General features: G+C 45.7%; 1 protein-coding gene across 2 annotated transcripts in view; it reads right to left on the bottom strand.

The window, feature by feature from the left end:
• The window catches only part of TTC13 (tetratricopeptide repeat domain 13), a 289,788-nt gene that overhangs the window by 135,742 nt on the left and 126,512 nt on the right, over positions 1-27,534 (bottom strand). For both annotated transcript variants that reach the window (XM_082249950.1, XM_082249949.1), the window contains exons 13-16: positions 26,896-27,026; positions 12,250-12,382; positions 11,507-11,599; positions 1,197-1,280 (exon numbers count right to left, since the gene is read on the bottom strand). In XM_082249950.1, coding sequence (XP_082106076.1) covers positions 1,197-1,280; positions 11,507-11,599; positions 12,250-12,382; positions 26,896-27,026 — 441 coding nt within the window. The remainder of the gene's footprint in view (positions 1-1,196; positions 1,281-11,506; positions 11,600-12,249; positions 12,383-26,895; positions 27,027-27,534) is intronic.

The following is a 27,534-nucleotide window of genomic DNA, read 5'->3' on the forward strand; positions in this document are numbered from 1 at the left end:
AAAATTTGAGATTTTCTTTTACTTTCAATGACAATGGCGAAAGAAAACAAAGACAGGATGAATCTCCCAAATAGGACACAAACAGCAATAAAATGTGACATGAGTTCTAATCCATCTCCATGCTATCCAAAACAAAAAAAAAAACAAAAAAAAAAACAAACAAGGTTTTGATTTTAGTATGGGCTCTTTCACACGGGCGATCCGACCAAATCCGCCTGTCAGTTTTTAGGCGGATCTGATCCTCCATGCAGCTCTATGGGGCAGCGGGTGTCAGCGGAGACACCTCCGCTGACACCCGCTGCCATCCGTATCCGATCCTGTCCGTGAAATCTGGACAGATGGAAACCCTATTTTTCCATCCGTTCAGTAATCGGATCGGATGAGAGCGGACAGGCGATCCGCTCTCATCCGATCCCCCATAGAGGGCAGCGGGGGCTGAGACACCTCCCTCTCCGCTCTGCAAGCGGAGACGGAGCTGTCATCCGCCGGCTCAGCGGGGATCGTGGATCGATCCCCGCTGAGCAACACGGATCCGCCTACGGAGGCGGATCGTGTGAAAGAGGCCTAATACTTTAAATGATTATTTGATAATAAAGTGTTGCTAAACCCAGGACCCTACAGTCACTACATCTGGTCTGGTTTTCAACAGAACATGAAAGTGCAGTTATTTTAGGAAATATAAACTGCTAAATACCTTTTCTTATCAGCAGTTAGAGCAGTCTTGTGACTATCAGTCTCCAGCCAAGCACTGGTTAAGGCTTGTAGGAGGAGTTTTCTGACTGTCCTACGAGACTGCAAGACCCGAGCCTCTGTCTGGACAGTGCTGATTGACCTTGTGCTGATCACATGCACTCTCCTGGAAAAAAAAAAAAAAAAACCTCTCTAGCAACACACCCCAAACTGAGCATGTGCAGCCTGACTCCATAGACTCCGTTATCAGGAAATTATCAGTAGACAGTGTAAAGAGGGGAGGATCAGAGAAGCCAGGCTCAAACAGCCTTTTTACACAAGGCCGAGGATTACCCCTTAGGTTCCACAGTGAGTATAGCAAGCATGCTTTACTGCATATACACACTGATTTTACGGTTGTGGGTTTAGTAACACTTTAAGGTTGTAACAGGTCACATAAAAAAAACATACAGATTAAGAGAGTGTGATAAAATTCTAAATTACGTCCAACAATAATACACATTTACCTGTGAAATATAAGGATTCTTTCCTTTATAAAGCTTAAAATCTTATCAAAATATTCCAAGTACCGCATGTTGATTACCTGACCTCTGCAAAATACATACACAAAAATATTTAAGACTTTTGTTTATATAGATAATAGTTACTGACACAATTATATTAAAAACATTAAACCCAAAGAATGGAAGTATGCAAAAGCAAATAATCATAGTTTGCAATAAAATGTCCTGTCCTAAACCTGGTGGATTTCTTTCATCCCCAAAGGCAGCCAACGTTCTGATAAGGCACATACTGAAAAACCAGCACATATGAGATTTTAAGGCTCTTCATAGATACATTTTTACACACAGTGCACCTATACACCTATAGAGCTTTTCAAACTGGCCTTTTAACCACTTTAAGACCGGTGTAACGCTAGAAAACCATACCTCGTGAAAATACCATACCCACGTCACTTCCTGTCAGAAACGTAATGGAACAGCTGAGCAGCGTAGCAGTGCGCATGCTCACAGCTCCGGATACGTCATTGAACAGCTGAGGAGCTTACAAGTGCGCATGCTCGGAGGGTATGGAATTTTGATGGTAGTGTGTGTAACGTTATAACCGCATCAGCTGTTGCGGCGGTTACATTAAAGGTTATATTAAAATAGATCGGCTGCAATATGAGTCATCTCCGCTCCTATCCCTGTCACTTCCCTGATCTCGGCTACTAAATGTAAAAGCGGCGGCGGGTCTATGAAATCTAAATCACGGAGATCTCGGCTCAGTGATTTATATTTTCATAGACCCGCCGCCGCTTTTACATTTAGTAGCCGAGATCAGGGAAGTGACAGGGGTAGGAGCAGAGATGACTCATGTTGCAGCCGAGCTGTTTTAATGTAACCGCCGCAACAGCTGAGGCGGTGTAACGTTACACACACTACCGTGAAAATTCCATACCCTCCGAGCATGCGCACTAGTAAGCTCCTCAGCTGTTCAATGACGTAGGTGCTGACGTAGGTGCACCGGAAGTGACGAGAGTATGGCATTTTTACGGGTATGGTTTTTTCACGAAACACCGGGCCTATTTTTGACACATTTTGTTTACAAGTTAAAATCAGTATTTTTCGCTAGAAAACTACTTAGAACCCCCAAACATTATATATATTTTTTTAGCAAAGAATCTGGAGAATAAAATGGCGGTCATTGCAATATTTTTTGTCACGCGGTATTTGCGCAGCGGTCTTTCAAACACCATTTTTTTGGGAAAAATTATGAAAAATCACATTTCACTGCACTTAAAAAAACTAAACAGTAAAGTTAGCCCATTTTTTTGTAAATTGTGAAAGATAATGTCACGCCAAGTAAATAGATACCCAACATGTTACGGTTTAAAATTGCACACACCCGTGGAATGGCGACAAACTACGGTCAATAAAAATCTCCATAGGCGACGCTTTAAACATTTTTAACGGTTACCAGTTTAGAGTTAGAGTGTAGCTCTTTTTTGTTAAATTATTGCTCACACTCTGGTGATCGTGGCAATACCTCACATGTGTGGTTTGAACAGCGATTTCATTTACGGCGTGACTTCCATATACGTTTTCTTTCATGCGCAAGCTCACGGCGACTAATTCTTTCGTGCGCAAGCTCACGGCCGACTTAAATTATTATTTTTTTCCTATTTATTTTTATTTTTTTAATTTTAACACCGGTTTTAAAAAAAAATAAAAAATCTGATTACTTTTATTGCTGTCACAAGCAATGTAAACATCCCTTGTGACAGCAATATGCAGATATGCAGTGACAGGTACTCTTTCTGGAGGGATCGGGGTCTAAAGGACCCTAGACCCCTCCACTACAATTCCATGTAATCAAAACTGCAAAAACTGCATTTTTGAATACATTCACTTTTTGAAACTGCCGTCTTTAGCAGCCGAGTAACCCAGATGTGACGTCATGGACGCCGCCTCCGGGTTATGTCCTCGGAGACCCGATCGAAGCCGCATCGGGCTTAGATCGGGACTCCATCCAGGCGGCGGACGTGCGGCTGGTTGCTCAGGTCTCCCGTTGGGACGGGAGACCCGGGCAGAGCCGCAGAAGGCAGCGGGAGGGGGGGGGACGTCCCCTCCTGCTCGCCAGGGTAATGATCGAGCGGCTCCCGAGCCGCATCGGTCATTACCACCGGAAAGCCGACCGCTGGCTCTAAACAACGGTACCGGGATGATGCCTCTAGCTAGAGGCATCATCCCAGTACAACCACTTAAAGTCAGCCAATGTAGGTCTACATTTGCGTTAAGTGGTTAAAGGGCATCACAGATCTTTTTATACTTTAATTGTAGCCAAATTGTAGCTGTGGGAGGGAAAAGATGTCAACACAGGATGACGCTGTGGACACTTAAAATAGTATAGTAAAAAAGTATTCTTTCCATACAAATTGTAGCTGTGGTGGACTGTGCAGCACGAGGTGTGTCTAAAAAGTTTGGTAAATGGTCTGATATCTCAGCAGCAACATGGGCCATAATTAAACGTGACTGTCAGGGTAAACCCGTTGCGGACAGTCAAAACGTAGTCAGTGTGAGAGGTAAGGCCACAGTGCAATGGAGCAACGAGGGAACATCAAGCTCTGCTACAAATTGAGGAAAACGGCAATGGCGATGCATACATACAAAGTTGGTGCAAGTGTCCTGGATGGAAGCAGTAAGCAGAAAATGTGTTTATGACTGGTTCAAACTCTCTCGACAGGAAGGAAACGACTGAAGATAAGCCACGGTCGGGTTCGCTGTTAAGCAAAATCCCAGACATGATTGAGTCAGTGTGACAAATGCTGGCACAGGATCGGCGTCTGACTCTACGATTGATGGAAGAGAAATTGGGCATTATCACGGTGCGCACCATCATCTGCGAAGATTTGGGTAAGTGGAAGATCTGTTCCCGGCTTGTGCCGCACAAGCTGACAGGCAGACAGAAAGAAAAACGAATGGAAACCTCTGGAGATTTCATTACCATGTGTGACAGGGATCCATCCTTTCTATGAACCATCGCCACGGGGATGAGACCTGGTGCTACTAGTTTGATCCTGAATCTAAGCGGCAATCGATGGAATGGCATTAACCATCTACCCCCTGTGACCCAAAAAGAGTCTGAAGCCTGAAGAGCATCATAAAAGGCGCACGTTTGGCAGACATTGCAGCAATCCAAGAATGTGTGCGACAGGTTCTGCGATCGATTCCTGAAGAGCCCTTTGCTGACAGTTTCCAGAAGCTTTATGAACATTGCCAAGTGTGTGTTGTGTAGGATGACGATTTTGAAGGCCAATAAAGGGAATTTGTTTGCATCTTCTATTTTTTTTGTTTTCTTAAACCATTCAGCAAACTATTTAGACACACCTCGTACAATGACTGGATGAAACATAATTATACCCTTTGTATGCATTTCATAGTTTAATCTCCAATTTTCACTAGAATGCACCTTTAAACATATGTACTAGAGATGGAATCTTTCCAGTGCTGTCAAATGTATCTGGTGCCCTACGGTATGACTGCACTCCACCCAGCAGACACCACTACTAAACAAATGCACGTTAACAAGCTCTTAAAGGAATATGATGCTTCATTTGTCACGTTGTGTCTTTCCTTTTAGCAGTTACCCGATGAGGTTGCAAAAAGCTCTAATATACATTTTTTTGTTGTTTTTTTTTAAGTAGTCTGATATATCGGGTAAATCTGTTTTATCTCACTTAAAATCTCACTCATGAGCAAATATAATAGTGATTTTTTTCACCGGTGTGTAAAGATGATTTCTTTGTTTTTAATACACAGACTTTTTTATTATTCAACCCTAAAGCCTAGTACACATGGGCCGAACATTGAGCAGCATCAGCCGGTTCAATAGTTTCTATTGAATCGGCCGAAATTCCACCCAAGTATACTGCAGTCGTTCTGACAGAAGCTGTCGAAGGAACACGACTGAAAAAGGTCTGCCGACCAGCTCCCGGTCAACACTTTTAGACAATGGCTGAAAACGCTGACCGAAGTGTTCTGATGGGGGGCCATTCCCCTGTCAGAACAGAATAGAACAGCAAGGGAGATCGCTGTACTTATGTTGGATAGTTAGTACAGCGGCTCCTATTGAATGGTCAGTTTTTTTTTTTCCTTCAGCCTTGCTGGGTTATATGAAAAAAAAAATGACTAGTGTATCCTAGGCTTTACGCATGAGCTTTTTGTAAAACTGAATATTATTTTCCTCATCAATTTACGTCAGTTAGAACTTTACGTTTATGCACTAATGCAATGTTTATTGGAATAAGATTGGACTACACTACAGTAGTTTGTGCCATTTTTGTAGGGAAATTTATTGATGTATACATCATAACAAAATAAATGCATATGCAGAAGCTCTTCATGCAATATAATGCTCCTTTTAAGAAAATAGTTTCCGGTCAATGAAGAGATCGGAAAATGGGGATTTTTTTTTTAATGCACCAATGACACACATACATAGAATAAAATAAATACTTTTGACATTAAAACAGACAAAGGCTTAATATATATATATATATATATATATATATATATATATATATATATATATATATATATATATATATATATATATATATATATATATATATATATATATATATATATATATATACACTACACAACAGATTTATCAATAATATACAAGTTATGCTGCAGAGACGCAGTGGATAAATGGATTTTTGTAAAATCTTACCGTAAAATCCTTTTCTCTTAAGCTCATTGACAGACGCAGTCCTCTTGATTAATATCAAATCGGGTTATACTGCCCTCTACAGGAGTAGGACACTAGGCAGAAGGAAAACGTTCTGGCCACACCTTAGGGGCAGTCCCAGAGGGTATATCCTCTCTCTCCCTGCTACAGGATGTCAGTTATGTCACAAAGCAGTGTCAGAGAATTTAACCCAACCCAACTCAAAAGTAGAGGGGCGGGTACTGCGTCTGTCAATGAGCTTAAGAGAAAAGGATTTTACGGTAAGATTTTACAAAAATCAATTTTTCTCTGTCGCTCATTGACAGACGCAGTCCTCGATTAATATCAAATCGGGACGTCCCAAAGCAGTGCCACAAATGAGGGGTGGGATAACAGAAATCAAAATTTAAATCCAGAAGGCCCAACCGGTGCCGACTAGAAGTCTTAAAGGCTCATCAAACCAAAGGATGAGACTCAACTGAAAATCCAACAGAAAAAAACCCTCGAGGTAGACCAACGGTCTCCTCAAATTGCGGCCTGCAGAACCTTGCGGCCAAAAGAGGCATCCGCCGATGCCATCACATCAACTTTATAAAATTTTGTAAAGGTATGAACCGACGACCAGGTAGCCGCCTTGCAAACCTGGACCACTGACGCCTGATGGCGGAAGGCCCAGGAAGCACTAAGCGCCCGAGTGGAGAACGCCTTAACAGGGAACAGAGGATTCCGACCCTTAATAGAATAAGCCTGTACCACCGTCTGTCTCATCCATTTGGAGATAGTCGCGGCAGATGCAAGCAACCCCTTTTTGGGGCCATCCGTGATCACAAAAAGTTAATCCGTTTTACGAAACGAGTCCGTAGTTTTCAGGTATACCCTGATTGCCCGAACCACATCCAAGGAATGTAACGCAAACTCCTGAGGATGACTGGGCTTAGGACATAGGGAAGGCAATACAATGTCCTCATTCAGATGAAACTCTGAAACCACCTTAGGAAGGAAGGATGGATTCGGACGAAGAACCACCTTATCCCTATGAAGCACCAGATATGGGGAACGACAGGATAATGCGGCCAGTTCTGACACCCTGCGTGCAGAAGTAATGGCCACCAAGAAGGCCACCTTCTGGGATAACGTAAGCAAGGGAATCTCCCTAATATTTTCAAAGGGAGGTTTCTGAAGAACCGACAACACCAAATTAAGATCCAAGGGCGGTAAGGGCGCGCGCACTGGCGGAGCCAAGTGCCGCACCCCCTGGATGAAATTCCGCACCAAGGAATGGGTAGCCAAAAGGTTTCTGAAAGAAAATTGCCAACGCTGAAACCTGACCCTTGACAGTACTCAAGGCCAGCTTCTGCTCAACCCCCTGTTGTAGAAAGGCCAAGATTCGGGTCACCGAATAGGCACGTGGAGGGAATCCAAAGGATTCACACCACGCAATATAAGACCTCCATGTGCGATGATAGACTTTTCTAGAAGTCGCTTTCGTTGCTTTAATTAAAGTAGGAATAACTGAAGTTGACAATCCCTTGTACTTCAGCACCTGAGTCTCAATAGCCAGGCCATTAAAGGCAGTGATTGTAAAGCAGGATGGAAGATCGGTCCCTCAATGAAGAATGCTGGCCACTTCTATGGCCGCCAGGGCACCCTTGGTGCCCCCTTGGTGATTGACATAAGCCACGGCCATGGCCTTGTCCGACTGAATCCAAACCGGGTTGCCCTGGAGCTGCTCGGTCCAGTAAATCAGACAAAGTCTGATCGCTCTCAGTTCCAATACATTTATCGGTAACCTGGATTCTGTCGGAAGAAATTACTTCCCCTGGCTGAGCATCGGAGAACGAAGCCACCAGACCAGAGACTCCCTGGTCCACTCGCTCAACCGGATCCGATTGTCCAGAGAATCGGGATTCCGATTCCATCTGAAAAGAATCTCCTTTTGGGGAATTCGGGTATGCGACTGGGCATACGGTACTGCCTCTAAGAAGGCCACCATCAGTCCCAGGACCAGATAGTTCAATCTCCTGGTGGGAACTAAGAATGATCTTTTGAAAAAGTGAAGAAAACGTTCTGCTCAAGGAGCGGGAACTGACGCTCCCTGTTGCATCAAGTCCATTACTGCTCCCCGCAAAGCTTTTAAGGGATCTGGGGATAGTCGAATGTTGGAAGGGAAGAATCGCACCGGTAGAAGTGATCGAAACTCAATCTTGTATCCCGACCGTATGACCTCGCGAACCCCTTTGTCCGGGATTCTGGAAAGCCATAGATCCGGAAACCGGTGAAGACGTGCCCCCACCCCAGAGATGGGTGGGGGCGCACCTTCAGGCTGTCTTATCTTCAGGTTTGGCTAAATCGGGTTTTTGTTTACCCGACCAGCGCCCTCTGAAGCCCCCCGAAGGGGCTTTGGAGGACTTCCCCTTATCGTCCGCCCCAGCGGAAAGAACAAACTTCTTATGAGCGGAAAAGGAAGGTCCTCGCCTGTTACGAGGTCCTTTACCTTTAGCAGTCTGTGGTAAAAAAGTGCTCTTACCCCCAGTGAGATCCTTTTTAATCTCATTCAAGGTGGCCCCAAACAGGCGATCCCCCTGAAAAGGAAGATTAGCCAAAGTCTTTTTGGAACCCTGATCCGCCGACCAGCACTTTAACCACAACACGCGTCTGAGGACCACTGCTGAAGCAGATGCACGCCCTAGCAAGGGAGTGGCATCACAGATGAACTGTAGCCCTTGGATAATCTGCTCCAGCAAATCTGATACTGCCGGGGGGATGCTTCTCCCCTTTATGTCCCGGCGTAACAATTTGGTCCATTCTGTCAATGTTTGTGAAACTAAACCAAGCCTAAATGTTGACCCTATCAGGGAAAAAATGGAGCGGGATTCCGCTTCCACTTTGATCCACCGGATCCCTAAAGGACGGAGCGTCCTCCAACGGGAAACAGTGGCTTTATTTAGTCTGGAAATTGGTGGGTCCACCACTGGTGGTACCGTCCATTTTTTAAGGAGGGATTCCTCAAACGGATAGCGCCTAGCAATGCGTTTGGAAATAGCAGGGGTTCGTTTTGGACGATCCCATTCTTCTTTAATTAGATTACCAAAACATTTGGGCAAGGGAAAAACCTTCGCCATTTTGGTAGGCTTGGTGGTACCAAAGGGAATTTCAGTGTCAGCTACCTCTGCTGGTGTAACCTCAAGACTTAAGGTTTCTCGGACAGACATGACTAGTGCGTCCACCAACGCTTCTTCTTGTGCTACGGCGGAGGCAGAAACGTCCTCCTCACTGTCGGAGGAGACCGTACCTGAGACAGCAGCCCCAGAAGAGGGACCTGCAGCTGCAGTGACCAGCTCAGAATCCGTATCTGAAGTGTCAGATGAAATAGGGGTAGGCGGGGGTCGCTTCCTTGACCTCCGTCCCTGACAGGCCACCTCCACCCGGGATACCAAAGACTCCAAAACTGCTGATAATGCATCAATCACAAGTGGGGTACTGGAGGGTCCTGCGGCCACCTCGAGGGGATCAGGTGGGGATACATGTGTGGCAGGGTCCATGATATTCAAGACACTTGCCAGCAAACAAAAAAATAATTGCAAAGAAAAAAACTTTTTTTTTTTTTCTTGTAGTCCCCCAGCACAACAGCGCCCCTCAGAGTTACCTGCCTGGACCCCACAGAGAGAGAGAGAGACCCCAAGGCTCACCACCAGATGCACAGAAGTTTCTATCAACCTGTTCCCAGCACTGGCTGTTACAGACAGGAAGTCTTTGGCTCGTTTTTCCGGGTAAAGGAGGCGGCTCCGCCCCTTTACACGCCTTCCGGCGCCTCCCATACTACTCCTCGAGGTGTTAGGTCATCTCCAAAATGGCCGCCCCCATGCTGGAGACACAAGGCTCCAAGATGGCGGCCCCGCACGACCTGCGGGAAAATGGCGGCCTGTGGAAAGATAGCAGCGGCCTGCGGAAGGTAGTCATCGGCCTGTGCGGCCTGCGGGAGGTGTACGGCCTGTGGGAGGATGGCGGCCTGTGGGAGGATGGCGGTAGTCCAGGCACAGGAATCGGCCTGTATTGCACCTTATGTATCAGGTAAGATGCTATCACCCTCTTACATGGCCATCCTAACAGTAATGCCAGCCACTGACTTCAGTCATGGTCCCTTACAGTGCCCCTCATACAGTGCCTTCCGATTGTCAGCTCCCAAACCAAGCCTTCTGGTTACTATTCACTCAATCACCCTCAAGAGGGGGATCTGTGACACCTGTTATAGGATAGAGGGGGGATCCAGGATTATAAAGGTCCGGTCATCCCAGGGAGGGGCCCGCGTCCACCCACAAACCCGACAGGGGGAGAGGGGGAACATTTTACTCACCATACCGGAACAGGCGGGCGCCAACTCCTGACCGAACCCCTCTCCACCGAGGTGGGGGGGGGCTGTCGACCAATACGGACGCCGTGACTCAGTTTCCAAATGGTCGACGGCGTCCAGGCGAGGCGTTTAACTCGCAGGGTCAGTCCCCGTCCAGTGGGACTATGTCGCGGCCGACCCAGCGCGGAGCTAGGGCCTGCACACGCTCGTAGGCTGACTGGGGTGACCACTGGATCTCAACATCCAGCCCGTCGCCCAGTTTCAGCATACTTGCTTTAAGATCTCACAAGAACAACTGGAGAAAAAAGCTGTCTTAAAAAAAAATTTTTATAAAAAAATCTTGCCAGGACCAAAGATCCCAGCAAGGAACTTAGGTCCTTACTCCTAACTAGACAGAAAAAACTGACATCCTGTAGCAGGGAGTGAGGATATACCCTCTGGGACTGCCCCTAAGGTGTGGCCAGAACGTTTTCCTTCTGCCTAGTGTCCAACTCCTGTAGAGGGCAGTATAACCCGATTTGATATCAAGAGGACTGCGTCTGTCAATGAGCGACAGAGAAAAACCTGTTTCGCTTTGAAGCTGCTCCTACCAGATCCATTTTCTTGTAGCGTATTAGGATGTGGTAACGATCTGCCATGTTTTAGACATGTTAGCAGGGAGACGAGTAATGCTGGTGTGCAGGGTCACTGTAGTAACAATGCATAGTGACCATGTATTGTTAAAGAAATGTGACTTGTGAAGCCATTTATATCAGTGTATGTAATTTGGGGTTATCAGCATTTTCAAGTGTCCCTTTCTGGTATTAATGTGCAATTGTTGAAGAGTACTCTAGGATCTCAGTCTCTAGGACTGCAATACGAGTAGTCCCTGGAAACTTAATTCGTTATTTAGTTACCACATCCTAAGACACTACAAGCAAGTGGATCCTGAGGAAGGAACTTTAAAGTGAAATGTGTTAATCCACTGCGTCTCTGCAGCATAACTTGCAAATTATTGATAAATCTGTTGTGTAGGACATGTTTTTTTAACCTTTGTGGATTTTAATAAACTTGGTATTTTATTCTATGTATGCGTTTGTCATTGGCACATATAAAAAAATCCCCATTTTCCTCTCTCCCGTGTTGACTGACCAGAAACTATTTTGTCTCATTTGGAGACGGTGCCTGTATCCGGTTATTGAGACCTTCCACCCCTCATATTATAACGTGATGCCCCTTTTGACCCACTGTACCTTTCTTTGTAGCAATTACCTGATAAGGTTTATGTGGTTGTTGAAGCCCCTGATGAGACTTTGAGCTGGCATTTCATCTAACCATAGTACAGGCTGATCAGGATCTGCAATCCTATCAAAAAAGCAAACATATTATGACATCCGTATATAATAATATATTTTTGAGTGGAAGGTGTTTATTGAACATCTATTGTACTGGATTCCAAATCTTTGCTGTGATGCTATTTCTGTAATGTTCCCCCAGTTTTTGGTAATCGTGGATGGAAAAAAATTTGGCAACTCAAAACACACTGGCAGAGAGGTGAAACTGCAAAGAAAGGAAAAAAACTCTGGAGAAAACTGTTCTGCCAGATCTATGACGGTAGATTTCAGTGCCAAATTTAAAAAATGTGTAGTGATAAACCCCCCGAATTAAATCATTAAAAAAAATCTATAGTTTTGTTATCTATGTACAAATATGGGGCAGACTTTGTCTTATCGCTCTACTAAATAATAATGAAAAAAAAAGACACTCAGCAGAAATAGACTGAGACCATATCATGTCATTTAGATTTGCCTAGACTAAGAAATGGGGATCAGCAGTAGTCTTTTACCCAAAAATGTTGTGATTTTTGTATTACTGACCTGTGTTCTAATTCATGTAAAACTAAATGATAAGTCTACTTTAAGAGTAAAAAATATATAATAATATGATAAATCTAAGATTTCCTAGCACTGGCTTATTTCAAAGGTAAGAACAAATACTTTACAGCTAAAAGTTACCTTCTCCATTTAACTGCAATGTCAAACATGTCTCTCCACTGCATTAGTCTGGTTTTCCCATTAATTCGCACTTTTGAATTTGTCCAAGTCCTCAGCACTGCCTGCATAACTTCAAGAGCAGCCAAACCCATTGCTGCAAGGCAACAGAATAAAGAAAATTGAATCAATTCCTAGCAACGACACATTCTACAAAATATGCACTGAGCACAAACACGTAGCTTAAGATTGTAATTTTAAAAAGTACTCTTAAATTGGTAATTCTCTCTCCACATGCACATTACAGACCACATACCCAGAGGTAGAGGAAACAGAGTTCAATTCTAAACCAAGATATTGTCCCCCAGTACATAATACATCAAAGAATAAAAATATATAAATGGGGTGAGCAGTATACCCTGTGCTTTCATGGCAACTACCCAAGCAGAGAATTACTAGTAAATTATAATAGTACAAAAACGATTTAGATTTTTCATTATGCCTTATAACCGCACACCTGATAACATAATACATGTTATATTGGTGGGAGACACAAAAAAACATTTGTTGGCCAAAGTTTTTATTTTTTACTAGTAATTACCTTACACCTGACATTTTCGACACTTTGGGGGGGGGAGACCAGAGACATTACTACAGCAATCAGTGCTAAAAATATGCATTGTTGCTGTACTGACACTGGCAGGGAAGGGGCTAACACCAGGGGCAATCAAAGGGTTAAATGTGTCCCTGGGGGGTGCTTTCTAACTGTGTGGGGGTGAGCTTGTTGAATAAACACAGAGACCTGTGTTCCTAAATAAGAGGAACACAGGATCCCTGTGTTCATTACTGACAGAACAGTGGCCTGCCGTGTTTACAACGGCAGGCCACCGATCTGCCACTACGGGAAGCGATCGTGGGTGCCCGACAGATATTGCGGCCACCGGAGCCGCTGATTGGCTCTCCCAGTCGCGCAAAACGACGTACAGGTACAGGTTGCAGGACAGAGCTGACCTGCTGCAGTATAAGTATTGCAGGTGGTCAGCAAGTGATTAATGCATTCTATGCATTAAGATTAAAAAATCTTCTGTGCGCAGCAGCCCCCTAATATTTACCTGAGTCCATCTTTATCCAGCAATGTTGCAGGAGTTTCTCAGCTGCCCGGGACTCCCCCCCCCCCCCCCCCACCCCTCATTGGCTGAATCAGCATGGCCCGTTTGGATCCCCCTGCTGTCAAAGTTAGTCAGCCAATTAGGAGAGAGAGGCGGTGGGGCTGTGAACTCGGCTTGGGTGCCTCCATAGTAAGCTGCTTGCTGTAGGGGCACTCGACAGGTTGGAGGGGCCAGGAGCACAGAAGAGGTACCCGAGAAGAGGAGGATCCACTCTGTGCAAAACCAACAGCACAGAGCAGGTGAGTATACCATGTTTGGAATAAAAATAAAAAAAAACACAAAAAACTTTACAATCACTTTAACAAATCTGCTCCACCATTGTTGAGATTGCCTTGGTTCTAGCAGCTATCACTCTGGTTAATTGAACCTTCAGGCACTCAGGGGGAGTCTTAATTGATGGTCAAATAAATGAGAAAGATGGCTGAAATAATCCATCTAGATATAGTAATCTTTAATCTTTATGGTCTATTTCTTTCTTGGCCCTGCACTAGGTTATTCTTGTCTATTCCCCAAAGCCTTGTGACTTACAGAAAAAATACTGAAAAGAGACAACTTTAAAACAAAAAAGAAGAATTTGTATTCCAAGGGCTTTTTTTTTCTTTTTTTACGCGTCAAACGTGTACAAAAGATATCAAAATATGAATAAAGATTTCATTGTTACAAAGGTTAAAACACATACTTAAAATATGAGTTGTGGTACATATATAGTCATGGCCAAAAATATTGGCACCCCTGCATTTCTGTCAGATAATATACCACTTTGCTCAGAAAATTGTTGCAATTACAAATGTTTAGGCAATCTTATGTTTATTTCTTTGCTTTGTATTGGTATGACACAAAACAGTGGAGAAACAAAAAAGCCAAACACATTCCATGCAAAACTCCAAAAATGGACTGGACAAAAAATCATTTGCACCATGAATTTAATATTTAGTAGCACACCCATTGGAAAAAACTGAAATCAATTGCTTCCTGTAATCATCAATAAGCTTTACACGTCTCTTCTGGAATTTTGGACCATTCCTCTTTGACCAACTGCTACCAGGTCTCTCAGATTGGAAGGGTTACATTTTCAGACTTCCCAAGTCTACCGCAATTTGCGGGAGTCTCCCGCCTTTTGCCAGCGGCTCACCCGCAAGTGCCGTGCAATCTCCCGGCTGCCGCAGGAGACTTAGGATGTCTTCACCTCTCACAAGTACACACAGGGCCCCCCAGTGTAGACACAAGCCTGCCGCCCATCCTCCCTTCTCTAGAAAACACACACATACTGTGGTGAGCACTCTGAAGTCATCTCTGGACAGATAACGAAGCAAAACCACATTCAGCTTCCCCATGCCGACTACCTGGTAGCGTGGAAAACACAAACTCACACATGCGTTCCACGCGGACGTCAAGACGCAACGTCCTCCCAAGGAGTCCTTGCAGGGCAATAGTCATGTTAGAGCTAGTGTTAATCTTTACCTGAAACATCCTAACGTACAATGACTGCCATTGGTGATGTGGATAATATAATATTATCCGGAAATATGGCATGGTTGATTGAGGGCTATCTCCTAGGGAAGGGTGAATGTGCTTTGCTGTTGGTATAATGGCGCTGACTGCCTAGGAGAAAAGTGAAGTGGGCAGGAACAGAGGGGAGAGGCAGAGAATCGCACAGCACAAGGTATATGGAGGTCTGGGATTATTTCTCTAATTACAGACTGATAATGGGGCAAGTATTAGTGCAATCGAGGGTCTAATGTGCTAGGCCATGCTGGGACTTGTAGTACAGCCCACACAGATGTCTGTAATATGACAGTCATTGCAGACTGGGGCTCATTACTGGGCTGGTGGGGACATTTCTACAAGGGCTGATCACTGGCTAAGCTGTGCTCTGTGTTTTATTTTTAATATCTCTCAGAAGAAGTAAACCTCTGCATACTGATTCCATTTTCATTTAAATTTGATCATCCTCTAGTTGTGTTAAATTAGTACGGGGGGGGGAGGGGGGCGTGGTGTCACCTCCCTGAAATTAGTTTTTGCAGGTTGGGATGCCTGCATTTTCCCTACTGCCATTTTAAGATCTCTACACAGGTGCTCTATGGGATTTAGATATGGACTAATTGCTGGCTAGTTCAGTACTCTCCAGTGCACCCAGAATTCTTTGTTGGTCTTCAGATTTCATAATGCCACGCACACGGTCAAGACATCCAGTGTCTGAAGCAGCAAAGCAACCCGAAAACATCAGTGAATCTCCACCATGTTTGACTGTAGGGGCTGTATTCTTTTCTTTAACCACTTCGGCTCCAGAAGATTTAACCCCCTTCATGACCAGGCCATTTTTTGCGATACGGCTCTCTATTATTTCAACCACTTAAGGACCACCCGCTGCAGATTTACAGCGGCAGGCTGGCCCTCCTGCGTGGACATAGCTCTACGTCACTCGCCTGCAGCTGGGGGGCGAGCACGCGCCGCGCTCCCACCCCCACTCAGGCAGTGGTCACTCAGATGCACGGGGGCACCCGCGATCGTTCCCTGCTGAGAGAGAAGGACGGTCAGCTGTTGTAAACACAGCTGACCGTTCTTCTCTGGAATGATCACAGAGCGTCTGTGATCCTTCTATATATAGGATTACAGATCTCGGTGATCATTTCAAAAGCCCAAGCCCCATATAGTTAGAAACAATCCCCTAGGCTTACATTTAACACCTTGATCACCCACTGTGTTAACTCCTTCCCTGCCAGTGTCATTATTACAGCAACCGTGCATATTTTTAGCACTGATTACTGTACTAATGTCACTGGTCCCCCCAAAAGTGTCAAAAATGTCAGACAGGGGTCCAATCTGTCCGCCGCAATGTCGCAGTCCTGCTAAAAATCGCAGATCGCCGCCATTACTAGTTTAAAAAAAAAATAAAAATGACATGTCTTTCCCGTAGTTCGTAGACGCGATAACTTTTGCGCAAACCAATCAAAATACGCTTTTTGCGATTTTTATTTTTACCAAAAATATGTAGCAGAAAACAAATTGGCCTAAAAAGTTAAAAAATTTTGATTTTTTTTTTTTTTGAATGTTATATAGCAGAATGTGAAAAAACGGAATTTTTGTAAAATCTTACCGTAAAATTCCTTTCTCTGAGTCCTCCGACAGTCGCCGCCCCCTCCAAGTACTCACCAATAGGTATTGACCTTTGCTCCGTAGGAGTAGCTTGGCAACAAGAATTGTTAATACAAAAGCTTTTAGCATAGACACACCCCTAGGGGCTGTCCCCTCAGTCAATACCTCCCTGCACCAGCATTCCCAACTCAGTTTTGGTAGCATAGCAGTAAGAGTACATAAAAACCCCCAAAAGAGGGGCGGGGGGCGGCGACTGTTGGAGGACTCAGAGAAAGGAATTTTACGGTAAGATTTTACAAAAATTCAGTTTTCTCTTACGTCCTCCGACAGTCGCCGCCCCCTCCAAGTCCTCACCAATGGGACGTCCCAAAGCAGTGTAGACATGAGGGGTGGGAGACGCAACCGTAGAAAAAGGCAACGCAGTACCCACATCAGAGAAAGGAACCTTACCACAGTAAGAGAACCAACTGGGCAACAGGAAAAACGTGCTCAACAGGAGCAACAACCCAGGAAAACAAGTAACCCAGGGGTAAAACACCCCAGTAACCAAGGGCCCACAAAAAACAAGGGTCCCTAAGAAACTGCCGCACTGAGAACTTTACGGCCAAAGGAGGCATCAGCCGATGCCTGAACATCCACCTTATAGAATTTTGAGAAGGTGTGAACGGACGACCAAGTCGCCACCTTACACACCTGGGCCACAGAAGCCTAACGACGGTAAGCCCAAGACGTACTCAAAGATCTGGTAGAGTGCGCCTTCACAGGGAAAGAAGGAACCTTCCCCTTCAAGGCATAGGCTTGCTCAATGATCTGTCTGATCCATTTGGAGATAGTCGCAGCCGACGCCGCCATGCCCTTCCAAGGTCCCTCAGGAAGGACAAAGAGGGAATCCGACTTGCGAAAGGATTTAGTGGACGACAGGTAAACCCTGATCGCCCGGACAACATCCAAGGAATGTAAGGCAACCTCCTTCGGATGCTTAGGCTTCGCGCAGAGCGAAGGCAAGACAATGTCTTCATTAAGGTGAAAATCCGAGATCCTTTTCGGAAGAAAGGATGGGTTAGGTCGCAGGACCACCTTATCCTTGTGAATCACCAGGTAGGGAGAGCTGCAGGACAAAGCCGCCAGCTCCGACACCCTGCGAGCCGAAGTGATCGCCACCAAAAAGGCAACCTTCTTGGACAACAGAGACAACGAGATCTCCCTGATCTTTTCAAAAGGAGCCTGTTGTAACACGGACAGAACCAAGTTCAAGTCCCATGGGGGCAAAGGTTCCCTCCTAGAAGGGGCCAAATGTCGCACCCCCTTTACAAAGGTGCTAACCAATGAATTAGATGCCACAGGGCGTTGAAAGAGAACGGCCAGTGCAGAAATCTGACCCTTAATCATGGCCAACGCCAAACGCTGGTCCACTCCAGTTTGGAGGAAAGCCAACACTCTTGACACAGAGTATGAGCGAGGGGAATACCCCCTGGACTCACACCAGGCAAAATACGCTTTCCAAGTACGGTAGTAAATTTTACCCGAAGAGGCTTTTCTAGCCTTGATCAAAGTGGGAATGACCTCAGGGGAGAGACCCCTATCCTTCAGGACCTGGCTTTCAACAGCCAGGCCGTTAAAGCCAGCGACTGTAAAGCAGGATGGAAGATCGGTCCTTGAGACAGAAGGTCTTCTCGAAGCGGCAGGCGCCACGGGGCGTCGACTACCAGATTTACGAGGTCTGAGTACCAAGACCGGCGAGGCCAGTCCGGTGCCACCAGAATCACAGTGTGCGGTTCCGAGGCCAACCTGCGAAGGAGCCTGGACAGCAGCTGAATCGGTGGAAAAGCATACATCAGACGATACTGATGCCAGGGCGCCACTAACGCGTCTGAGGCGTCTGCCCGAGGATCGCGCGTCCTTGCCACGAACCTTTCCATCTTGTTGTTGAGACGAGACGAACAGGTCCACATCTGGGGAACCCCACTTCTCGCACAACATCTGGAAGACATCCGGGTGAAGGGACCATTCTCCCTGGTCCAGGGTCTGGCGACTCAGATAGTCCGCCTGCCAGTTCTCCACCCCTGGAATGTGAACTGCCGTTATCGCCGGGACGTGCGTCTCGGCCCAAGACAGAATGTCGGCTACTTCCCGAGCCGCTCGGGCACTCCTGGTGCCCCCTTGATGGTTGACGTAGGCCACCGCGGTGGCATTGTCCGTCTGAACCCGAACTGGACGGCCCCGAAGCTGGTCCGTCCATCGTAGAAGGCAAAGCTTTATCGCCCTCAATTCCAGAATGTTGATCGGAAGGGAGGACTCCTCCTCCGACCAAGTTCCCTGGGCGGACAAAACGCCCAGAACACCACCCCAGCCCGACAGGCTGGCATCCGTGGTGATCACCGTCCACAATAACGGACGAAAAGACTCGCCCCCCGACACCGCCGGGGACTGGAGCCACCACAGAAGATCCCTTCTGGTGCAGTGGCTCAACGAGATCCGCAGATCCAGGGATTGCGGCCACCCGTCCCACTCGGCAAGAATCTCCGTTTGGAGACCTCGCGTGTGAAACTGGGCAAAGGGGATCGCCTCGAAGGCCGCGACCATCAACCCTAGACATCTCATGCATGTCCGGAGAGACGAGAGCCGGTTGTCCCTGAGGGACCTGACCTCGTCCTGAAGAGTCCGAAGCTTGTCTTCCGGCAGGAAAACCTTCGCTTGGACAGAGTCCAGAATCATTCCCAAGTAGGGAAGACGAACCGAAGGACGCAGAGTCGACTTCGGAATGTTTATAGTCCAACCGAACTCCTGCAGGGTCCGCATCGTGGTGGACAGGTCGGTCACCAGGCTCTGACTGGCGTTTGACCGTATCAGGATATCGTCCAGATACCCCAAGACAGCGATGCCCTGTGCTCGCAACAGGGCCAGAACCGGCGCCAGCACCTTGGTAAAAACCCGCGGAGCCGAAGCGAGACCGAAAGGTAACGCCACAAATTGGTAATGATCCTCCGCAATGGCGAATCGAAGGTACCTCTGGTGACCCTCGAAAATGGGGATGTGCAGGTACGCATCCTTCAGATCGATGGAGGCCATGAATTCCCCCGGACTCAGGGCAGCCACCACTGAGCGCAGAGATTCCAGGCGGAACTTGCGAACCCGCACAAAGCGGTTCAGAGCTTTCAAGTCCAGAATCGGACGCACCTTGCCCTCCTTTCTGGGCACAGTGAACAGATTGGAGTAAAACCCCCGAAATATGTCCCCGATGAGGCACCGGAACCACCACCCCCTGGGCCCCGCACCGCCAGGTGCAGATCCTGCAAGCGCTCCGGAGACAGCTGAAGATTCGAGGGAAAAAATCTGCCCGCCGGCCGAGAGAGAAATTCGATCTTGTAACCAGATCGAACGATTTCCTGAACCCAACTGTCCCGAACGCGGGTCAGCCAAAGGTTGTAGGAAACCGCGCAGACGTCCCCCCACCCCAGAAACGGGTGAGGGCGCCCCTTCAGGCAGAAGTGGTATAGGAAGTTGACCCAGACTGGCCGGACTTCTGCTTCCCTGCCCACGGCTTCTTCTGGGAGCCTTGGCCTTTGAAGGGCTTGCCCTTGGATTGTGATCTAAAGGCACGAAAGGACCCCTGAGAGGGCCTAGACGAGGAATTCCGTTTACCACGGAAAGACATATGCTTGTGGGACTGGGGCAGGAGAGTACTCTTGCCCCCCGTAACCCCTTTTATCAGAGTATCCAAAGCCTCGCCAAAAAGGCGAGATCCCGCGTAGGGAAAATCCGCCAGCGTCTTGCGAGAAGATTGGTCGACCGACCAATTCTTCAGCCAGATCAGACGACGGTTCAGGATCGCCACGCTGGACAGGTGCGCAGCCAAGGGAGCTAAATTCAAGTCCGCATCGCACAGGTACATGACACCCTGTTGGATCTGGTCCACCATAGCCAACGTGGCAGGCGAAGCTGAATCAGCCACCAAGGTGCGCCTGAGCATCTTAGTCCAATCTGCAACAGCCTGCGCCGCCATAATGGAAGCAAAAATAGGCTTCAGCATAGAACCAGCAACCATATAGGCATGACGGGCAAGAGACTCCATTCTCCTGTCCGTAGGGTCCCGGAAAACCGGGGAATCCTCAGAAGGCACCGCAGTAGCCTTGTTCAAAATGGCCACCGCGTGATCCACCTGAGGCGCCACACACCAACGCTCGTTGGTGGAGGGAGCAAACGGATAAAGCAGTTTAAACTTATTTGGCACAGTAAAGGGCTTCTTTAAATTGCGCCATTGTTCATTAACCGTATGGTGAAATTCAGCAGGGCAGGGAAAAACCTGCGCTGATTTGCGAGTCCTCTGCGTTCCAAAGGAGGACACCCTAGCAGGAGGAGTAGGCTCATCCTCCAGGTGCAAGGTATCTTTTATGGAAGCAATCAGCTCATTCATGAGTGCAAGCTCTTCAGGCGAGCCAGGGGGAGAAACATCAACCCCCTCCACCTCTGCCTCCCCCTCGGACCCCAGAAGGTCCAAAGATGAGAGGGACCCCGAGAAGGGTACGCCAGCCACAGCAGCCACATCGCCCTCTGAATCAGAGGAAACGGACACCCTGGCCCTTTTTGCGGATCGTTCAGCCATCAGCATCTGCACCTGAGACACTAAGGAAGCCACTACAGCGGTCAGATCGGCCCCCTCGGGGGGTGCAGTAGCCCCCTGGTCCCCCACCAGGGCGGGGGGAAACTTGCTATCCTGAGAATCCATGCCCCAGCACAGAAAAGTAATAAAAGTTACTGGCCCTTTAATACCACGGCGAGCGCAGCCCACCGCACACTACTGTATGCACCGACCCCGCAGGGATAGATAACACTGAGCAAGGAATGACAGGACAAGAAGGTAAAAACCTGGAGAGAGCACAACAGACTGCTGCCACCGATCGCTGTTCCCAGAGAAAGAGGAAGTGATGCAATGCTGGCTGACTGATATAGCCTATGAAGGCTCCGTCAAAATGGCCGCTCGGCTGGGGGAGAAGGCTACAGGAAAATGGCGCCGACATGTGCTCGGACGAGCACCGCCCGCCAAAATGGCGGCGAATGGCGCCAAAACACGGCGCTGCACAGGGACAGGGCCGGTCACAGCATACAGGCAAAGAAAATGGCGGATCGCCGCAGCGACCGCCACACACACACATGTCTGCACACAAAACTGCACCCAGAGCATAATTTACAGCAGAGCAGGATGACCCCCCTCGCAGCCCACAGGCAGTGCAGCCACACAGGGATCTGACAGGGAGCCCGCAGTTACACAGACATGGGGGGTACTACACAGCCACAGACTGACACCCACACAGAAGGTGCTTACCGTACCAGATGGCGTGGGGAGCCGTCTCCAGTGGCAAACCGCTATCAAGGCAGACAGGGAGTGCCGCAGCCCGGACGCTGGTGAACTGCAGCCATAGAACGCAGTATGGCGTCCAGTGAGGTAGCCACCTCACAGGCAGCATCCCTGCAGCGAACAGGGATGGGTCGTTCAATGTGCCAGGGCAAATCTAAGCTGAACGCTCGATGGCAGGCTGGGGGATCCATCTGGCTCTCAGCCCTGGGATCCAGGGCGGCCAGTCCGAGACCCAGCTCCGCATGACGATTCTTCATCCGAAGATCCCTAAAACTAAAGCTGACAAAATAACAGCTAGTAAAGAAAAGAAAAAATACTTGAAATAAAATCAAAAAAGGGTAGAAGGCTGAGACTGAGCCCCAGCACAGGAAAGCCAGCTACTCCTAAGCTAGGCAAGAAGAAACTGAGTTGGGAATGCTGGTGCAGGGAGGTATTGACTGAGGGGACAGCCCCTAGGGGTGTGTCTATGCTAAAAGCTTTTGTATTAACAATTCTTGTTGCCTAGCTACTGTCGGAGGACGTAAGAGAAATATTGTTTTTTTTTTTTTCAGAATTGTAGCTTTTTTTGTTTATTGCCCAAAAAATAAAAAAATTGCAGAGGTAATCAAATACCACCAAAAGAAAGCTCTATTTGTGGGAAAAAAAGGACATCAATTTAATTTGGGTACAGCATCATACGACCGCGCAATTGTCCATTAAAATAACGCAGTACTCAATCGCAAAAAATGGCCTGGTCAATAAGGGGGCAAATCCTTCCGGTCCAGAAGTGATTAACTGACAATTGCGTGGTTGTGCAACACTGTACCCAAACAAAATGTATGTAATTTTTTTTACCACAAATAGAGCTTTCTTTTGTTAGTATTTGATCCCCTCTGCGTTTTTTTAATTTTATTTGTGCTATAAACAAAAAAAGACCAGCAATTTTGAAAAAACACAATATTTTATACTTCTACTATAAAACCTATCCAATAAAAAAAATAAAAAAATAAAATAAAAACTAACAAGTTTCTTCATCAATTTAGGCCAATATGTATTCTACTACATATATTTGGTAATAAAAATCCCAATAAGCGTATATTGGGTTGCGCAAAAATTCTATGGTCTACTGTAATTTTTATTATTTTTTACTGGTAATGGTGCCAATCAGCGACTTCTAGCGGGACTGTGATATTGCGGTGTACAAATTGGACACTGACACTTTTTTGGGAATCAGTGACACTACTACAGTAATTAGTGGTAAAAATGTGCACTGTCACTGTACTGACGACACTGGCTGGGAAGGGGTTAACATCAGGGACGATCAAAGGGTAAACTGTGTTCTTGGTCAGTGTTTGTGTACTTTGTGGGAGGTGCTATTACTAAGGGAAGGCATGGATCCATGTCTCAGCTTTAGAGGAACATAGGATCCATGCCTTCCCTACTGACAGAATGGCAATCTGCCTTGTTTACATAAGCAGACTGCCGTTCTGCCTGTGCATCGAACGATCGGCGGGTGCCGGAGGACATAGAGTCCGCAGTAGAGACTTCCGGTTACTTGGAACGCAGAACGGCGTCCCCTGCTTGAGAATAGTTTTTCAGCCTAGCCAGCTGTTTGAGGAAATTTTAACTGTAAGTTTATATACGTTTTAGTTTTTTTTTATCTCTTCCATCCACTTAATGAATTCTTCGGATTGTTGGCTTTGATGTGTGGACCTGTTGAGGGGAATCCTAAGGGGAATCGATCTCTGTATATCTGGTGCCTGATTTGACTACCTGTAATGGGGGTCAAATCTATCTGGTAAGCAGTGTGTGCATGAGGACTCTGGTGGAGGATATATCTATCTATTTCACAAGCACGGGTGGCTGACCATGTGCTTAAAGGAGAAGTGGTCTTCTATCACATATGGACTGGACTACAACTATCTTTTCACAATAATTAAATTTTTTTTAATGTTTTTTTTTTTTGGTATTTAAAGGAGGATCACAATTACACATTAATTATTTTGATTATTTTGATCACTTAATGTGTGAGTATTCACTAATTATAAACGCGGTCTATCATTTTTTGTTAACATATTGAGCTGTTTTGCTTTTTTTAAGTGCTGCTCATTCATTTATCGCAATCTATTTACACTTTTTTTTTTTTTTTAACTCATAACTTTATGAATTCATTATTTCATACACATGTATGACAACTACTATCCTGTGCGCAGTTGCATTAGTGATTAGCACTAATTTTTTTATCATAGAGTGCGCGGTACCTGCTAATCAATTAAAGAAGATCTTCATTAAAACCTGCAACTTGCATAAATTCATGAAGTGAGAAGCATGGGGGAGGCAGAGCACTGTCAGCAGCCAGATCCAAAGGAGGAAGTTCCACATGGAAGGAGGTAGAAAGAGGGGATTGGACTTCATCCACCATCTGTCTACTTATGCTTACTTTGGGCGCTGTGTGACCCTTTTGGGTCTTTACTGCTGGTAAGAGTGTTTGGTGACTATATATGGTGGTGGACCCTTCTCTTCTTGCACTTTTATTGGACTGATTTGGACACTATTTTGCATGAAAAAGTTGACACACTGTCAAGATTGATTTTGCTATTATTAAGATTAGCGCGACACCTTTTTCACTGTGCCTTGGAGATATTGTTTTCATATCTTTTGTGTCAGCTGCTTTTCTTATATGATCTTATTGTATTGATTTTAAGCTTTTATTATTAGCGCAGCAATTTTATCTATTACATATTACAGTAGAACATGTACTTGAAGTCTTATCTTTGATTGACTTCTAACCCCTGTGAGAAGCCCGCACATTTGTGATCCTAGAAAAAGATCCAGCAAGACACAAAACTTCTACATTTAGCACCACTCCACCCTATATGGATCAAAGTTCTAGCTCTTGAAGTCCGCCTAGACATTTCCTTTCTTCCTCTTTAGGTGTTCCAACTTCAAGGAGTATGCTCCTTTTCCCAGAAATAAATCTACTGTCATTCTTGAAGCAATTAACTTTGTTTCCCTTCCATGGTTTATGTAAGCTGCTAAAGTGGTGTTGTCCAAGATGATCTCCCACATTTCTTGAATACATTATCTTGAGACTTTTGGAGGGGTTCCCAAATAGCCCTTTACTTCCAGTATTTGGAGAATTTTTATGCTCTTGATAGACAATATGAGATTTTGCACAAGTGCCAGAGGCTTAATATTTAATGCTAAAGAGATCCCCTATAGGCCTGTGCCTAGTTGGCACTGTCATAAACCCTAGAATAGGAATTAGGACAGAAACTTCTTTGAAAGTCTCCCTCTCTTCCAGACTGGGGGATGAAAGCTTAAAGACTAGAATCAACCCTTGGTGGAGCGTTGAAAAAATCTCTAGGTCTGATTTCAAAAGGATACCAAACTTGGGAACGAGAAACAAATATTGTACAAATGACACAATTGAGTACAATTTAATTGAAGCATCCCATACAAGGCATGTCTTGGATACTGCAGCTAAAAATGGACAACTAGAATCTTTTTCCCTCAAATGAGCAGCCATACTGAGAAAGGAGGATGTTGTGATTTTATTTGTACAGACTAATACACTGTACATAGGCCTTGTACATCATTCTTCTAAAAGTAAAGTCAACTTGAGCCCCTTCCCGCCAGCCGCCTCCAGGCCCTTTTGAGGGTTCTAAATGCTGGGAGGTAGAGGTGGATATTTAGGTCATGTGACTGCCATGATTGGCTGTCACATGATCAGAAAGCTCCCGATGGCTAGTATGCTTCGGGGGCCTTCCGGTAACTGCCAGCTACCATGCTGGGAGCGTGCTCTCAGCGCAGTAAGTGTTTTAAACAGGGCCACATATATGCAGCCGCTCGGCGTGAAGGCCCACACGGCAAGAGGCCGCATATGTGCGTTCGACCAGTGTGAAGAGCTTAAACAGGCATATTACTACTACTCTTTATGGATTGTTAGATAGCTGAGAAATAATAGATGGAGCCAATAGAGCTTACAACAACAACTTCTATGCACTAGTACTGTTAGATAGGATGGCAAAAGGAATGGCATGGGTCACTTTAATGTTTTGATGTACACCTCTGTACATTTGGTACTTTACTGAAAAGATAACCACATCACTTATTTTTAGCAGCTTGATCAGACTTAAAATCTTTCACCTCTCCTTTTTATTTTTTTTAAGTGTTTTTTTCTTTTACAGCTTTCTTTACCAAACCCTTCATCAATATTCTGTTACATTTGCTACTATAACAAACAAACAAACAAACAAACAAACAAACAAACAAACAATCTCTTTATCTGGTGCAGATAATTTAAAAGAATGAAAAGAAGGTAACATTTAAGCATTAGTGATAGAGGTTTAGTGACTTATTGAGCTTCCAAATAATAAATTTACTAAAAAACCAGCATCATTGATTAAGAGGTCAGTCTAGACAGCAGCCAGAACAGGTGGTCAAAAACAGGCAGGGGATGGTTCAGGCGGCAGGGAGGAGAAGTAGTCAATAACAGGCAGGGGTTGGTTCAGGCAGGGGTCAAATAAGAGTACAAGAACAGGCGGTTCGTGAGGCCACTTGCTATGGGGGCACTCATTCATGCTCGATCCTGAGCCCTGCTCAGCTAAACCCGCCCCTCATCACTGGCTGTGATTGACAGCAGCGTGAGCCAGTGGCTCCTGCTGCTGTATCTGAGCCCATGAGCAGCAAGAGAGCCTTGGCTCTTTTGCACATAGTTGGATCGAGATTGGGCTTAGGTATGTATTTAGGCCGGCTGGAGGGGGAACTACATGCAGAAAGTAAAAAATCTGCCTTTGCAACCACTTTAAAAGAACCATTTACTTTTTAGAAGAAGCCTCTGCCCCTCAACACCCCATACTTCCCACAACAGAGCTCACATCAGCCAATGACCTCCGTAGGAATGCAGTCGTCTACTTGAGGCAGTAGGCTGACTATTGGACTACTGGACATAGAAGTGTTTAGCATGATTAAGTTGTAAGGCTTAAGTATGGTTTAAACTGTAAAAATAAAGACTCTCGTCAAAATACAAGGTTTCTTATAATACATGTCAGTGTCACCATACGGTACCTCTATGAATTCTTTTATTTGGAAGAAATCCGGATGTTTCATACTGCATTAAAGCTCCTAGGCGATCTGCTACACATATAAGTTCCTGTATTTCTGGTTTATAGCTTTCAAAGTTTTGAGGCAAAACATCCCTATATAATATAAAAGTAAAAACATTAAAGGCTATCAAAAATGATTTAAACATATCTTCTACTATTTTTTCTAAAAAACTTTTGTCATGACTACACAATCCAAGGAAATCTTGACCTAAACATTATATACGTGGATCCCATACAAAATATTTGCCTTTTCAGAAACTATCAGCCCAATGTTAGCTACGCCAGGGATTAATCATGGATCTCTGAGTGTATTCAGAGAGGGCTTACTTTAAAGTCAGCGTGTGTCAGTTGTGCTGCTAACAACGTTTTTTGTTATTTTGGTTCTTTACGCAAAGGAGTTTTTAGTACATTTTTACAACAAAAATGCCTTCTGCGATACTCGGCAAAACAAAGTACAGGTATACACTTGAGTCCAGTGGGTTCAATGGGCTAGATTCAATTGAGTTCAATGGATCCTGAAAGGGCTGCTATGGTTACCTAACCTTATTCTTTTTTTTTTTTCTTGGAAAAAACACATTTTCATATTTAAAATTGATAAAGT

This window comes from Pelophylax lessonae, assembly GCF_965119305.1.
Source record: "Pelophylax lessonae genome assembly, chromosome: 3".
Taxonomy (NCBI): Eukaryota; Metazoa; Chordata; class Amphibia; order Anura; family Ranidae; genus Pelophylax; species Pelophylax lessonae.